General features: G+C 37.4%; 1 protein-coding gene across 10 annotated transcripts in view; it reads right to left on the bottom strand.

The window, feature by feature from the left end:
* Nucleotides 1-17,887, bottom strand: part of NEK10 (NIMA related kinase 10) — a 230,932-nt gene that overhangs the window by 28,535 nt on the left and 184,510 nt on the right. For 6 of the 10 annotated variants that reach the window (XM_041734495.1, XM_041734498.1, XM_041734496.1 and 3 more), the window contains 2 exons: nucleotides 10,369-10,469; nucleotides 1,851-1,961 (listed from right to left, as the gene is read on the bottom strand). In XM_041734495.1, coding sequence (XP_041590429.1) covers nucleotides 1,851-1,961; nucleotides 10,369-10,469 — 212 coding nt within the window. Of the gene's footprint in view, nucleotides 1-1,850; nucleotides 1,962-10,368; nucleotides 10,470-12,301; nucleotides 12,332-17,887 lie in introns of all 10 variants that reach the window. The other 4 variants (XM_041734497.1, XM_041734499.1, XM_041734504.1 and 1 more) reach the window with 3 other exon arrangements.

The raw sequence follows: 17,887 nt of genomic DNA, 5'->3' as shown, positions 1-17,887 counted from the left end.
CATCAAGTTGTGCTAATTAGAGACAACCAATTTTCCTTCTGTCTGGTTGATTTACCTTCTTTGTGATTTAGTTTTTGTGTATATGAATAGAAATATTTACTAACACCCAAGGTCTAGGAGATTCTAGAATGTCAAAGATGGAAAGCAGCTTAGAAATACAATTGGCTCTTGAACAACACAGATTTGAATTGCATGGGTCCACTTACAAGTGGATTTCTTACAGTACAGTACTGAAAATGTATTTTCTCTTCCTTAACATTTTCTTATTTCTAGCTCACTTTATTATAAGAATACAGTATATAACACATAACATACAAAATGTGTGTCAATCCCCTATTATGTCATTGGCAAACCTTCTGATCAATAGTAAGCAGTTAGTTGTTAAGGTTTTTGGGGGAGTCAAAAGTTATACATGGATTTTCAGGGCACCTGGGTAGCTCAGTCAGTTAAGTGTCTGACTCTTGGTTGCAGCTCAGCTCCTGATCTCATGGGTCATGAGATCAAGCCCCATGGCTGGCTCCATGCTCAGTCAGGGAATGGGGATCGGGTCTGGTTGAGATTCTCTCTCCCTCTGCTTCTCCCTTAACTTGTGTGTGCTCATGCTCCCTATCTCTAAGATGAATAAATCAATCTTTCTTTCTTTCTTTCTTTCTTTCTTTCTTTCTTTCTTTCTTTCTTTCTTTCTTCTTTCTTCCTCCCTCCCTCCTTCTTCCTTCCTTCCTTCCTTCCTTCCTTCCTTCCTTCCTTCCTTCCTTCCTTCCTTCCTTCCTTCCTTCCTTCCTTCCTTCCTTCCTGTTTTAAAAAGATTTTATTTATCTATCCATGAGAGACACAGAGAGAGTCAGGAACATAAGCAGAGGGAGAAGCAGGCTCCATGCAGGAAGCTCAATGTGAGACTCAATCCTGGAACCCTGGGATCACACCCTGAGCCGAAGGCAGACACTCAACCCCTGACCCACCCAGAATCCCAATAAATCTTTTTTAAAAAGTTATACATGGATTTTCAATTGTGTGGGAGCAGGGGATCAGTGCCCCTAATCCCCATGCTGTTCAACAGTCAACCATGGTTCATTCTACCCTCATAGGAGATTAAAAGTCACAGCTTCAGATAGTTAAATGACTTGTTCAGAGTGGCATAGCCCAATTTACAGGCTTGTTGGAGAAGGTTCTAACAAAATATTGGAATAGAATTCTCTTGAAAAAGGCTAAAATATATATATTAATTAAAGATATTTCATAACATTTATTCCTAGGAAAACATGTGCAATTAAACTGAAATAACTATTAGTTTTTTGACATGATGGCTACAGAAATAAAGGTGAGAAAGGCAAAAGCAAAGACATCCTCAATTTTGTATCATAAGTGGCGCTATGATCTGAATGGTTGCATCACTTTAAATTTCCCTCCTGAAACCTAACCCCCCCAGGTGATGGTATTGGGAGGTAGGGTCATTGCGAGGTAATTAGGCCATAAGGGCAGGGCCCCTGTGGAAGTGCTATTCCAAAAAAAAAGTGTCCTTACATAGAGCTCCCAGTTTCCTTGCTTCCTTGCCATGTGAGGACAGGAAAAAGTCACAAGTCTATAAATGGGAAGAAGGCTTATACCAAACTTGACCATGCTGGCCCATTGATACTGGACCTCCAGCTTTCAGAACTGTGAGCAATCTGCCATTACAAGCTCCCCAGTTGATGGTATCTCTTTTTTTATAGCAGCTTGAAAGGACTAAAACAAACCGTTAATGATAAGATCCTTGAATAGAGGATGGAGAGTAAAGTACAAAACAAAAAATTTAACTCTTATGATGTGTTTTTGATAGCCAAAAAAGAGTTCCTAAAGGTCAAATACTGTACCTTTTTAATTTCAGATTTCAAATTGCAAGGGTTACTCTGCTGGCTGAAGAGGGATTTCTTGAATCTCTCTATAACCCTTCTTTTCAAATTGTGGTGCAAAGCTGGAGGGAGCTGCATAAAATGAGAAAACAGTTATTATAAGCAAATTGTTAACACTGCACAGATGACTCCCTGGAAGCATTCACTGAGGGTCAGTGTAACAATATTGATTCAACAGGACTAAATAAGATAACAATTTTACTCTGAATAGCATAACAAGGTGTGATAATCTTTCATTCCACAATCCAGAAGAAATATATTACTCTTCTCTCTTTCAAAAGCCTGCTTCCATTTCTCCTATTGTTCTTTCATTCTATTGGTATTATTTTTCATATAACAACTAAATTTCACATACACAATGAATTTGGTAAAGAAGACCACTTCACAAGGAAGGATGCATTCTACCAGATGTTTAAGGTGTTTATGTAATGCCCAGAACTTTGCTAAACATCCTAACCAAGGCCCTTGTCCTAAAGGATCTGATACTTTGGAAAAGGAAGTATATATCTGCATTGCTACATAGTCAGATGTCTGTCTGTGAATGCTCCTGAATGTTCACATGGAGAGAAGTCAGATTGTAAGGATCAATCTTGTCAAGAAGAAAAGAATGAATGTACATTGGGGCTAAGCCAGGATGAATTGGATTTAATAACTTAGTAGGAAGTCACATTAAAGTCTTAGAAAACATGGTGATTGGATGAAACTGTGGATTTCAAAAAATTGATTTTGGAGTGCTTTGCAGGTTGAATTTGTACAAAGAAACCAAAGATCCCAAAGAGCACAGAGGGATGAAGTAAAGTTTGAGAGAAGAATAAGAGAGTAAAGAAATAGGGTCAGCATGATAAGAGGTCTCAGAGTGTAAATAATGTCTGGTTTGTTTAAAATATGGAGTGGATTTGGAAGGAGATGAAAAAGAATCAGTAAAACAAAGATGGCTAAGTGGGAAGGAAAACACGGTAGTAGGTGCTCTCTCAAGATTAAAAACAAAGCAAAACAAATCAAACAAACAAAAATACAAGATTATAATTCAAAGTTCACATCAAAAGGAAAAAAATGTGGTAGTGACAGTTATTTACCCACCCCTACTCCATTTTTCTATACTCCCTTATAGTTTAGGTTTGATGCCATATAACTACTTTTGTCCAATGAAAATGATATGTATCACTCTGAGGATGAGGAAATGCAAAGCCACCATGCTTCCATTGTCCTTGTCCATCCTGGGCAAGGAGCTTAGATTCCACCCTTTCCAGGTGGCACAGCCACAAGATGGACAAGTACCACCTGACCTTTCTGACTTTAGCTAAATGAGAAATAAACCTCTATTGTATCAAGCAAATACAGCACTGAATCTCAACCGAGCTCTTTTTATGTCAATACTATAGCATTCTTGTACCTTGCTCCAGATGTAATCATTCTCCCTCTCTCCAGCAAATAGTCATAATTATTGATGTCCTTCTACATGGAATGAAAAAGGAAATAAATAAATGTGGAGAGAGGCTGGGGGAGAGAAACAGAGAGAGTTCTTGGCATTAACGAGCAAATATTTGGAGGACAGATAATAAGGAAAATGAGTATAAGTGATATATGTGTGCATGAGAGATTAGCAAAAGTAGAATGGATTTAACTTAAAAATAGGATCAGATAGTGAAGGGAAGGGTTATTTTCATACTTTCCTAGCAAGAGAATTGGTTAGAGAGGAGAAGGGATGGGAGAAATGCTGAGAGATACCTTTTGGGATTTGGTAATTCTCTACTTTAATGCACTAGAAACTGCCACTTCCCTAAATCAAACACCAGAGGGCAGTGTCGGACCAGGACCATCTAGTCGCCTTGCATGATTCTAATTGCCAGGGAAGGTGGCAGCAAGCTTTCTCTGATACACCTAATAGTCTGCACAGCAAACTTTGAAGGTGTGAAGTACATTGGGTCCACAGGTTCCTTTAAAAGAGACCCCAACACTGGCAGCTCCCCGTAGATTACTAATTCAAATATTCTTAAAATCCTTGCTATTCATTTAACTTGATAAGCCTCTCGTTAACATAGAATTGCTTTCATTGCTTCTGATTGCTTGAATTAATTCTCACAAAAGCTTTCTTGAGTAAGTTAACAGTCAACTTAAGATTCATATACAGGGCAGTATTAGAAAGCTACTTTAGCTTATTGGAATTGTTTGTCCCTATAGACAGCAGCCTATGTTTAAAATTTTCATGGAAGAATTTAAAATTTTGCACAGAATGATGACTCATGCATAGTTCAATTGCAGAAGATGCAAGTATGCTACTCTATTATATATAAGGACTATAATACTAAGAACAGAATATTAATACCTACAATTTGTATGTGCCGGTTACTATGATTACTCCTTTGTGTGTATTACGTCACTTTTCTCTGCACAATTAACTTATAAAGCAGGTACGATCTTAAAGCTAAGGAAATCAGAGTTTAAAGACTTACGTAACATGAAAAGATATTTTCTGAGGTAGTACGTTTTTTAACACAACCATTACACTGGAGCAAACACACCACCACTAGTATTACTACAGTAATGCTTTATAAACAATTCACATACTTTATTTCCTTTAGCAAAAATAGTCCTGTAAGCTACCCAAATTTTACTGATAAAGAAACTGATTCTAGAAAAGAATCTCTCAACAAAAGCTTATTTCTTGTTTGTTTTTACTATACCAAACAAAGTCACAACAGAAACAAATGAAATCTGATCTCTATATTCTACACTAGAGTTTCTTGAACTTCTATCATATATGGATACTTTCTAAAGATACATTCTCTAGTATCTCTAAGAATATGTCAGCAGGCCATCAGTAGTAGAAAGAACCCAATTTGAAGTGACTTAAATAATATCTTACTATAGGAACAAATTATTTCGATACATTATTGCTTAAGATATTTCCCTAAATGCTAAAAAAAAATACTCAAAGGTTATTATCAAAATAAATACACAAAATGTAAGCTTTCTCTTAGAATTTGCAAACCCTGAAAACATGAGTGCACTTAGATACAGGGCTTTACCTTAAACTCTATTTAATTTGCCCCTCTTCCCATTAGGAACCAGGAGATCCAGATAAGAGAAAGTAATGATGATTCTAATTTCATCCTTCACTACTGCTGAAAAAACCAGTATGTTTTACTGATGACCATAGGTAGTATAACTTCATCTGAGGGATAGCACATTGCTGTTCCCAGACACATTTTTTTTTGTTTTGTTGGCAACAGCGGAGATTGTTAAAATGGCAGTCCAAAGGAGATACACCTAAACTCCCTGTCTGTTTTCTAGGAGACAGATGTTTAATTTTTAAAAGTTGCCATATCCTGATTTTCAAAGCCTTTCTTGGGACGCCGGGGTGGCTCAGTGGTTGAGCGTCTGCCTTTGGCTCAGGGCGTGATCCTGGAGTCCCGAGATTGAGTCCCACATCGGGCTCCTTGCATGGAGCCTGCTTCTCCCTCTGCCTGTGTCTTTGCCTCTCTTTCTGTGTCTCTCATGAATAAATAAATACAAATCTTAAAAAAAAAAGAAAGCCTTTCTTTAAAAAAGCAATCAAATCCTATGTACAGAATTAAATCCAAAGCTTAAGTTGGCTGTGTAGGTCTTACCTAAGCAATCACATACAAAGATTTGTACTAAAAGGCAACATATGTACATCAGTCACCTTATGTGCCCAAAGATGGATTTTAGTTTCCAGCAATGGAAATGAACCACTGATTTCATTCTCAGCTGGCTGTCTTAAGATTACAATCTCAGTTTTGATAAAAACAGATGTCAAATCAATGAGGACGGCATAAGGATTTTAACATCCTGCCTTTAAAATAGTTGCTTTTATATGATTTCCAAGATCTGTCTCCATGGAAACTGGATAGAGAGGCCACCACCGGCCAAAAGTAAGCAATTTCTCCTGTAAGGTTATCTGCGGTTGTCAGGAGGGATCTGGCCCTGCGATTCAGGGTAGCTGTCACAGCATAAGTCTGCAAGGGAGTTTGACTTGGATATAAACATGCAGACAAGAAAAGATGTTTGTTTGTGTGTTGTTTATTCAGATTTACTTTCATCAGTTTTCCTTTGTAATTAGCAGACACAGAGAACTGATCTTGGTCGTCAACCTATAGCAAATATAAGAGTATAATGTTTGGACTTGTTTTATCTCCTTTATTTGAAAGGCATTGACTTGGGTTAGCATTGTAATTTAAAGTTCCCCAGAGGGGAAATATTCCTTACTATTTGCAATGTCATAAACTTTCAAGTATTCTGGAAATACATTTTAAAAACCACAGTGGTTATGTCTGAACTTGTAGCATGGAATACCATCTTGCCAAAAAATATGAAATCATTTTTTATGCTGGCAGTGTGAGAGCATAATAATAAGATTTTATCATCATTTCATTCTTGCTTTAACATACTTTGAAATCCAATAAAGAAATGGAATACATCCATTAAAAAGTTTTTTTATTATATAAAAATTAGCAAGACAGGCATATGGAAACTGTATTTAAATTTCAAAGTCTATTTTCTCTCAATTTAGTAGTTTAAGCATTGAAGTAACCAATACGCTATTTAAGGTTATTTCCATAACACAAAAGTTAAGAATGCCTCCTCATATTTCTACATCAGCATTTAAATGGAAATGCACTTACTCAATAGAGATATGGCAGCTTATGTCTTATTAACCAATTTTCTATATCCCCCTCATATTGCCATGCACCCTGACACCCTCTTTCATTTAATCAGGTAGACAATTCTGTGTGATTGCCTAAGGGGAAGGTTGACAGCAGAAAATGGAGGAAAAAGTAATCCATTTCAGATTCTTGAGTCTCAAAAGGCTAGCCTGCAGGGTGACTGAAGAGAATGCCTGCCTGATTTAGGGAAAAATGTGATAGAAGAGAGCCAGGCTAGGGGAAGCCAAAGGGGAAGCAGTGAGAAAATCAGGGCTGAGTCAATCCCAAAGAAGGGAGCCCTTGCATAGCCCCCAGGCTAAGTGTGCCGGCTGCTACTAGCAGCCTCTCAGTTCCAAATCCACCCTTCGGTGCCTTGTATGTGACACTGGAATTTCTCCTTTGCCAGGATGTTCAGCTCTGTCAGTAGAGAGTGCTGGAGGGTTGCTGGAGGAGGGTGGTGCTTGTCTGGTTCCAGTGATGCTCCTGTCTTGCTTCCTTTCTGCAGCACTGAGTGGTCAGCTGCAATGGGGACCCCCAAATTGTGCTCACCCCCAGACAACTTCAGTGGCACCAATCTTGCATGCAGCTTCCCAGAATGTTCCATGGTGCAGCACCAACCAGTGGGCAGTCTCCTCTGGTCCCAGAGAGGGCATTTCTTGGCCTAAGCCTGATGTGCAGATTTCCAGTGAGTTCCACAGCACGATACCTCACCATGGATGACTTGCCCTAATCCCCTGAGGAAGACTTCCCTACAAGTTTCTCTAGCACAGCACCTCAGTGGATTTCTCTGATCCTTCCAATGAGGTATGGACCTCAGCCCAGGATAGGGTTGTCCTCTTCTATTTTGTTCCTTTCTTGGGTGCTGTGCTTCAGGCCTGTAAGTAATGACTTCCTTATATGCTCTTCCTATATTCTTTAGATATCTTTCCCTCTCCTTTTTAAATAATACCCTGTTATTATTAATAATTTTTCAACAATTCTTTATATTAAATCTTCCCTGTTGAAATTACCGTGTGGTTTCTGTCTCCTAACTGGACCCTCACTGATACAGTTGGTCCGAGGAAGGTCCTGGAAAAAGGACAGATTTGGAAATTGGTTGGATTGTGCCCTTGGAACTGAGTCCAGTGCTGAGTTTTGCCATAGGACATAGGATGCAGATAACCCATGGCATGCAGTGGCATCACAACTAATTAGGGTATCATCATGATAAAGAACCAACTGAAGCAAGTGCCCTGGAAGCTCAAGTGGCTGCCAAACGTGGCTGCTAGACAGTATGAAGCTTGGTCCTTTAACTTTCAGTTCAAGTCATAGTCTAAGGCCCAGAGAGATTACATGATAGCCCTAAAAACCTGTTATTTCTTGCTACCACAGCACTGATACAGCTGATAATCAAATGCAAATTTAATTGGGCAGTTTCTAAATTACAATGTCAGCTGAATGTATACTGTGCTAAGTTTCTCATGTGAAATTTAGAGAAAAGAATAGGATCCTAAAACTTGAAATAGGAATATTTTGCTGGATCCAGATAAAACCAACAATCTTGAACTTCAAGTCACTCGGAGGTATCATTGCCAGCAGAAGTAGCTTGTCACTCCGTGTCTGAGAAGTCAAGCTTTCCTTTGCTTGAAAACTCTACACCACCCTTATCTGAGACAGATGAGGAGTGATATCTTAAAAAGGAATGCCTATTCCTCATAAGGCCCACAACAATGAGAGTCAAGTCCATTCCTAGGGTCATATCTCAATATGATTCCGGGGAATTGGTATACACTATGACCCAGAAGGAAATAGCTTATCCATCCAAAGAAGTGCAAGACTTTGCTATTATATATTAGCAGCAACCCAGAGAACATGTGTAGTAGATGCTAAGGGTTTTAGGCCAAGAAGGGTAAACTGTAGCCCTAGATTAGGCTGAATTCATTCACACAGGTGCTCTTACTGGAGTTCAGATTTCATGTTAGTCGTGCAGCTGAAGGTAACTGCTTAATTGGTTGGTGTCTTACTACTTGAACTCAATGGTGCCTACATTTAATGAGGACAAAATGCCAGAGCTTCCCTGGTATGTGGAAGAGGGAATTCAAAAGCTTGGGGAGACAGACAGGCATGCTGGGGTGGATTTACCGTGTATGACCTGCACACTCACTCCTCAATTACGTTCAGCAAGCTACTCCTCTCACTAAGGCACTGAGAAATACATTAGATAGGGGTGCACCAGCATCCTTAAAATAACTTCTGTGGTTGCTTCCCTTTGTAGACCAGGTACAACACTGAAAGTATATGATTCCGATGGGGATGATGTGGTCTCAAACAAAAGCCAAGTGACAACTTTGTCACAATGACAAGTTGGGAGCACTTACATAAAGGGTAAGAGAGATGTACTGTTAATTAGAATGCCTTGGCACAGAGATCTCTGGTGGTGGTTAACTGACTAGAGTGTTCCTTGGAAGGAAACAGATGGTCAGTTTACTAGAGTATTCTTTAATCCAAATAACCGAAAAGAAAGACAAAAAAAAAGATAGACAAAAAAAAAAAAAAAAGACCTGAGTTGCTGTTGCCATAGTGGAGAGTCATAGCCTCTCATACAGTTTCTAGACCTCGGTCAATTCAAAGAACCAAAGCCCTTAATGAGTGGGAAAGCTGGGACCTTTTTAGGAAGGGTCCAGAGAAACACTGCTGTAAGTATACACTATAAATTTTCTTACAAACCTTTCCCAAAGAGACTTGCAGCCATTTGTTAGAGTGACTGTACACTGGGGAGAAAGAAATGCACAGGCTTTCAGAGAAGACTGGACACTGGTTATAAACTGGCATCAATTACTAGAGTCACTGTGGTAAACTAATCAACATGTATTTTTTGTTTGTTTGTTTGCTTTGGAGGGGGAGGTTAAATGTATTTCCCCAGTATGACTTACAGTGGGCCCAGTTGGTCCACTGACCTGGTGGTATTTCTCTCTAGTACTCGAATGTATAATTGGAATTGCCACAACTGGCAACTGATGGGCTCATCAGAATGGCCCTCTGGATCTTAGACTGAGGAACTGTTTATATGACTTGCTCTTTGATATGTCTCAAGTGCATAGAGCAATAGCACCTAATAGTAGGCACCTAATAATTATATGTCAAATGAATGAATGAATGAACTACATAAGACATGCAATCTTAAGCTCCAGAATACTCTTTAGTTTCTTGTCCAAATGCTTACACTTCATCTACAAAAATTTATTTTCTTATTAACAATAAGACTTTGGTCAACTTTGGTAAATGAACATTCAAGTTGCTCATCATTAGACAGATTTCTGTAAATAATTAATAGCCATTTTCTAACAGTGATTGTTCCCCCAGTGCCTAAGAGTTACTGAGATTTAAGGCACTTTAAATAAGGAGTTTTAATAATCTTGGACCTTGTGTTTTCATTTCTCTGAGGTATTCTAGTTTTAACCTAGAATCCTCAGGATTAGTGAGCAGGCGCTACTTTCCTTTCTTCCCTGTAGTAATGCTATTCAGAACTCAGCCCTGTTTCCACTTTCACTCCTACATTGAAGGGCCATTTATGTTGAAGTTTATTTTTTGTGGGATACTGACAATGAAAGAGTAGGTTAGGAGTCATAGGGGAAACCTGCCTTATTTGCTTTTTTTATCCAACAATCTTTCTATCCCTGCTGCTAAGCCAAAATGCTCTCAAATATATGTAGTTGGAGGGGATAAAAATTAGCATTCACTCCAATTGAAAGTTCCACAAAGTAGTTTTTCAACAGTATTAGTATCAAATTTGTACTTAAGATGAAATGTAAATAAAAAACTAGCACACTGACCTGGGTGATATAGATGATTTTGTGCAGCTGAATTAAGATCTGCTGAATAGGATCACTGATCTGTCGTACTTTCCTCTGGGACACAGCAATCCCTGCAGATGCTGCGGATGATAAATTCTGCAGTTAGTCAAGATCCTGGTTTTCTCTTTCGAAAGTAGTATTACTGAAAAAATGGGGTAAAATTCTGAAAAAAAAATTAAGCTAAGATCCTTATCCTACCAATGAGATAATATGCAGAGACCCTGTAACACTTCAATATTTTACAATACGGAATGGACAATTTCTTCCCTTTACTCATAAGACTTCTAAGTAAAATAACAATGTCGCCTTTTATAACATTTAAAAGATTCTTGAAAATTTTGCCTGTAATTACATGAGGCTGTCACCAGGAGTCAGTGATGCTTTGGATACTATGGTCTTTGAAAAGCTATGTGCAGTTTAGAAGCTATCAGGCTTCTAAAATTTAAAGTCATTATGTTCTTAATATCATATTTTAAAACTAATTTTATTAAAACTACTAATACAAATGCTAAATAGTCAATCTTCCAGAGCAAAAAACAAAAACAGAAACAAACAAAAGCCAAAAATCAAAAAAAGTATAATTTGTAACAATCAAGGATATGATAGTTATTGTAACCTTTGATTATTACAAATTTTCACCTGGATTTTCCTCCAGGTCTAAATAAGATACATTTATAACTTATCCAGAGTTTGTATCATACAGCCACACCACTTTTCACCATTTGAAGATGGTTTGGTATCAAACTGCACATGAACTGCTTCCCCACCTTCACGTGTCAGAGCCTTAAGTAGTTCATTCTTAAATTTGAGGAATTATAAAACTCTTTAAAGAAATGGCCTTCACCTCTAGATTAGCCACCAGGCCACCTCTGACTCTTCTCACCCTCAGATACACACTGGAGAAAATGGAAGAGAGACTTCAGACATGTGGATTGATAGAATTCTCCCCACCTCCTCCAGTTTCTTAGCTCTTGCCCTTCCTCCGTGTGACCTTTAGCATGCTTTTTGCAAAAAGAAAAGCTCCAAAGTTCCTCTTCTTCCCTCCATACTACCTTGAGCCTATATGAAATTAAATGTGAATATAATCTTTGCTTTCGCAACAGGTAAAATTTTGAAAAAATGATTCTTATATAAATGCTTTCTGAGAAAGATTACATATTTTACCATAAAAATTGTTTTCAAAATATTTAAACAGGAAATTTAATGTGGTCATTAAAAGATTCAACCTGTTTTAAGCATGTGAACATTGATATTTAGGATACAAACACAAAAAAAGAAAACAAATATGATGTTTAGAGAAATATTTGTTTATGGTAATTTTTACTGAGTTAGTTGAGAAATTCACATAAAAATAATCCAATTCTAGTTTATCTGCATTCAATACATTGTTTAAATGTTTGAAATGTAAAGGATCTATCTCCCCTAGGCACTGTATCTAACTTCATTTAAGCATCAATTACTTAACCATTAAGATGATGCTTAATAAATTACCCTTAGGGTAAAAATGTGAAGATAAATCAAAGAATTAAGGTAGCTCTAAAATAGAAAACAGAATTCTGGAGGTATCTGCTCCAGCCTGCAGAGATGACCAAGTTTACACATGTCAAATTTTCTGCAATGGTATTTCCTGTAGAAATGATTCTTAAAATGTAACGATTTGTTTTTCTAGACCCATACCAAAAACTACAGACCATGTAATGTGGCCAAGATGCTGCTGCTACAAGAACATTAAGTTCATATTTTCTGAAACTGGTAGGTTTGATTTTTTTGATCACCTTTATGTTGACTACTTTATGTTTTTGATACGTGGACTTAATATTCATAGATAACAAGTTAAAATCTAACACTGTGGCAGAGAGTTCTTAAATTGTAATGACATTTTGAGTGGGATATCACACGGGTTTGACTCTACCTTGCCACAAGAATGTGCTCATCTGTGGCCCTAAACACAAAAACAGAGATAGTTAGCTAGAATGCCTGTCTTCTGAACTACTCAATTATGCAAAGTAACTTGACATTGTCTTAAGATCTCTTGACCACTACTCTCTCAGCTCCAGTAAATCTTTAACTTTTAGAAATAGTTTTGATTGTTCACTTTCTAAAAAATAAATTTAAAAATGTTTAATTACATATGCCCATTGTAAAACAAGCAAACAACCCCGGTATTACAGAAGGGGCTTGAGGCTCCCTGGAACCAACACCCCTCAGAGCCTCCCCAGAAGTAACCTCTGATATCACTTTGGAGTGTTGCCTTCCAGTCACCTTTCTACCCATTTACATACATAACTGTATACTTTCAATACAGTATTTTTCAAATGGTGGTTGAATCCTGAAAGCAGTTTTATGGGTCATGACCCATATTTTAAAAAATGGAATGGAATAACATAGAATGATATGGAAGAGGATAGAAAAAATTCAGAGTGACTGCATATAGTAAGGGTCCACTCAGTTGTGATGTAAAATATGTTCCTTGTTGAGGGTCATTTCCAGAAGAGTTTGAAAGCTACTATTGTAGAAAATCTATAGTCTTACTTCATGCTTGCTTTCTTTCTCTTTTTTCAAATAAGTGGTGACACATCATAAGGTTGGTGCTACAATTTTTTGTTTTCTTTTTGACCAAGTCTGTCATGGAGATTCTTTTTTATCAACACACACTGTTCTAACCAATTTTTATAACCACTATTAAAGAGTACTACATGTTCGGCATGCATCATAGTAACTTAGCCACTTCTGTTTCAAAGGGAATTGAATTTGCTTTCAGTGTCTCATGATTATAAATGATGCTGCAGTTAGCATACATGCATATGTCTCATTGTGCATAAGTATAAAAGATCTCTTAGGGTACATAAGAAGAAATCAAATAGCTAGGCCCTCAGATATATATATTTCTTTTTTTCAACAAATATATATATATTTATTTAATTAATTAATTTTATTTTTTTTAAGATTTATGTATTTATTTATGATAGACAGAGAGAGAGAGAGAGAGAGAGAGAGAGAGAGGCAGAGACACAGGAGGAGGGAGAAGCAGGCTCCATGCCGGGAGCCCGATGCGGGACTCGATCCCGGGACTCCAGGATCGCATCCTGGGCCAAAGGCAGGCGCCAAACGGCTGAGCCACCCAGGGATCTCTCAACAAATATACATTTAAGTAGCTGAATCAGTTTGCACTCTGACGAAAAGAGAATCCATTTTTCTACACCTTAATCAACACTATCTATTATCAAACTATTCAATTTTGCCAATCTTTGTTTTATGTTGTGTTTATCTAAATGCTGGTGAGGCTATTGTACTTCTTGGGTGAATTTCCTGTTTGTATCCCATGCTTCTTTTTCTTATTGATTTGTAAATGTTCTTTATTTGATATGAATACTAATGATTTCATTATATTATATATGTTAAGAGTACTTTTATCTAATCTGTTACTTCTTTTCAATTTAAAGGATATTTTCTATCCCTATCATCTAGACTAAAGGTAATTTTCAGTCTTAGGTACCACCAGAACAGGCTCTCAGATATTTGCTGCTACCGTAAAATGGAAAGACACGTAAAATCCCATGACTAGTTCAGCACTAATCCTGGGGTGTTCTGGCAGGATTACTGAGATGTGAGTAATCTCATGAGTTAGGACTGGGGGAAAAAAGGAAATCTGAGACTGGGAAGGATAGTTTTGTATACTGGCTGTACCACTTACAAACCCCCTTGATTTCCTGAACTACTTCAGCTAATCCTGGGTATGAGAACCATTATTCCCCCTTTTCTATCTGATCAAATGCTCACAAGTTTTTATATATCCTCATATCAGATTTATGTTTATTTAGGCCTTAATAATTTTAAGAAAACAAAAGTGATAAAAATTCAAATAGATGTTGTTTCTAAATTTTTTATTGTTTATTTAAATTTTTAAAGATTTTATGTATTTATTCATGAGAGACACAGAGGGAGAGGCAGAGACACAGGCAAAGGGAGAAGCAGGCTCCCTGTGGGGAACCTGATGCAGGACTCCATCCTGCGACCCCAAGATCACACACTCTGAGACGAAGGCAGACGCTCAACCACTGAGCCACCCAGGTGCTCCTGTTTATTTAAATATTGATTAACTTTCAAGTTGTGGCAAATGTTAGCCAAACCATTCTGAGTTTTAAAGCATTCTCTCTCAATAAATCTTTCAGATTAGCATATGCTTCCTATCTTTTCACCAAAAACTGCAACACACATTTATGTTGATAATTTTGTCCTATTTTTATTAAAATAATTTTCTCTTTAAAAAAAAGACAGAAGCTGATTATATTTCAATGTCAGTCATATATAGTATGCCTATGATTTGTATCTAAGTAGTTCCTCCTGAAAAAGACAGGCAATATTTGGTCCCATTAAAATTTAAATCCAGGTTTAAAATTGATTCAATTTTAATTTCATTTTATAGTTTTATTATAATAGTGAACTTAATTCGTGGATTTAATTTTAAAACTTAGAAGGAAGTCACAAAATTCCTCATAAAAATAATTTATTTAAAGGTATCAGAAATTTTAACAAGTAATATTTGCTATCTTACTCTGGTTAGCATGACCCTAAAGAGCAATCCCCACCCTCCACCCCTGGGATGGTACGTTGGAGGACATAGAGGAAGATCAGTGCTTTTTTAGCATGAATGTGGGGCAGACACTGGGAACAGTTTTACATATTTAGTTTCATCTAGTCCTCAACAACTTGTGAAGGGCAATTGTTCTTATCTCATCTTACAGATAAAGAGAGTAAGATTGGGGCATTTGGGTGGCACAGTCAGTTGGGCTTCTGACTCTTGATTTTGGCTCGTGAGATTGAGTCCTGTATTAGGCTCCATGCTCAGTGCAGAGGCTGCTTGAGATTCTCTTTCTTCCTCTCCCCTCTGCCCCTTCCCTCATGATCTCTCTCCAAAATAAATAAATCTTTTTTTCTAAAAAAAGAGGGTAAGATTAAGGAAACTGTCCAACAAGATCACAGAGCAGGTGACAGTTGGACCATGAAACAAGGCAGGTCCGAAAACACCACACTGACTCAGTCTAGACAGGAGTTGAGGGCTCCCACTTCTCTTCCTGACTCATCGCTAGGACAATTCCTTTGGTTACCTCAAACATAAAATAATATTTATACTCCTTCCCAGGCCTCAAATACTATCTCTCTTCTTAAAAGGGTAACTATTTTTAACATGATGTTCTACCCAGGCCTTTGAATGTTTAATGGATTAAATATTTTTGGAAAGCATCTATATCTAATAAACTGGAAGCATAGGTCTTTGTACAGTATACTCTGCTTTTTTATTTCATGGCACATCATAATGGCCAAGTTAGAGGCCCTTTCCTGGTGGTTTGAGACTTGATTTATGCTATACATCCAGTCTACTGAAACTACAATTCACAACACAAGTTCTGAAACTGGTAATTACTACAATTTTAACAAAAGATGGATTACCCTGTATTCTTCAAGTTGACCAAGATATAGTATAACCTCCTATTTTTCTGAATTCGCTTTGCTAAGAGTCAGGACTTTTTGAACAACTGCAGAAGAGAATGTTTTGGGCAGGAACTCCCTGAAGAAGCAAAGAATACTTTTACACTATGAATGGGGCCAAAACATATATTGGCTTGTCTGTATTTGACCAAATACCCCATTGAAAGACAATACAACCTTTCAAATTTTAGTATAGTGAAGCTTTACTCTTACCTCTTTCCTTCACTTTTCTAAAATGAAATAAAATAACTGAATTGTAGTTCAGATCTACAAACGTTCAACAATCCACCTCTAAGGCCAGTAGCATAGGAGGCACCAGAAGAAGTTCAACAAAGGATATTGCACTCACAAGGGTTCCTGAAAAGTTCACCCAGAAAACCACAGGGGATAGAGATTCGATGCAAAAGCTAGATTTGAGAAGACCATGGAGAATAAGACATGGATTTGATGTGACGGAAGGTATATTTGAGTTCTGGAACTCAAGGAATTCAGGAACTCCTTCTGAGTTCCCAGAGGTGGGAACTGTTTCAGGCCCCTGAGATGGTGAGCTGACAAAATGAGAGAGTTTGCCCTATAGAAGTCTTGCTTTCACTCATGGTCACAGATGGAACTGTGGACTGGGAACTGGAAGTCAGGTTGTGCTGTTCCACTACCTTTTTTGGATGCCAATGTGGAAGGATAACCATACTCAATAATCAGATTGGATACCAGCACAGGCAGTCTTAAATTAAAGCCTCAAACACAATGCCAAAAATACCACTCAGGAAAGAAGAACAGAGAAAAGACCAATTCTCAGTTTGTTTGATTTTAATCTGACAGAGAAATCATCAGTACATTAAAATTTACATTTAAGGTAATTGATTGTCTTCTGATATGAGGAATGGGGGCTCAACATAAAAATTAAGTTTAATTTTGGGAAAATATGAAAAGTTAGATGTTTATTGCTGAATTTATAGCCTAAAAATAGCATATGCATTTGGTCTAGTCTGTACAACCTGACTTTTCTCCACTGATTTAGTTATTTCTTTCACTATGCTACAATGACTATGCAAGTCATGCTTGCTCCCTTTATTCCTCCTAGAGGGAATATTTTTTTTAAAAAGTCAAATTTGATGTAACCCAGAATTCTCAAGAAGAAAATATTGTGATACAAAAACACACTATGTTCAGCACCATGGATGCAAAGACTAGTCAAACTAAAGAACAAAACAAAACAGCACAGAAAGAGAAGATGGCATACCAACCCCCATTCAATTACCTGAACAAGAAGAATTTATCCCAGTCATGGTAAAATTATTATTGCTTAATTCTCTGACATCATGCTGAAGCATTTTCTAATAACTCCATTTGATCCCAGGCTAATACTATTGGGTAATGTCCCAGGATATCTAACTAAAAATCCACACCAACAAAAGTACAGGCAGTATATAGGCTGTGGTGTTCCTGACCGCAGAAATTGATACACTGATCTGCCTTTATGGACTGATAGAGGTAAACCACAAAAACATATAGTTTTTTTTTTTTAATTTATTTGTGATAGTCATACAGAGAGAGAGAGAGAGGCAGAGACACAGGCAGAGGGAGAAGCAGGCTCCATGCACCGGGAGCCTGACATGGGATTTGATCCCGGGTCTCCAGGATCACACCTTGGGCCAAAGGCAGGCGCCAAACCGCTGCGCCACCCAGGGATCCCAAAAAACATATAGTTTTATTTCACCAGTCTAATGCTCAATTTAACAATGTTATTTCAGCTTTTCTTGACTAACTATACTAAATTCCTGTTCTTCAAATGCTCTCGGAACCAGCTCTTTTATTCTCCATCTTGTTCCATCAATAATGGGTTAAATAAAACTAGGACACTTGCCAAAGAATAACTTTAAGAAGAATTGTGCTTTTGCCTTCCAATACAGTAGAAAACAATAAATAATTATATAAATTTTTTTAAAAAATAACACCCTCTCTGAAATGCCCCAAATAATCTGGAATCCATACTGAGGAATATCAATGA

The sequence above is a fragment of the Vulpes lagopus genome, chromosome 19 (assembly GCF_018345385.1).
Source record: "Vulpes lagopus strain Blue_001 chromosome 19, ASM1834538v1, whole genome shotgun sequence".
Classification (NCBI taxonomy): Eukaryota; Metazoa; Chordata; class Mammalia; order Carnivora; family Canidae; genus Vulpes; species Vulpes lagopus.
Note: the sequence above shows the minus strand (reverse complement) of the source record. Positions and strands in the feature narration are given on the sequence as shown.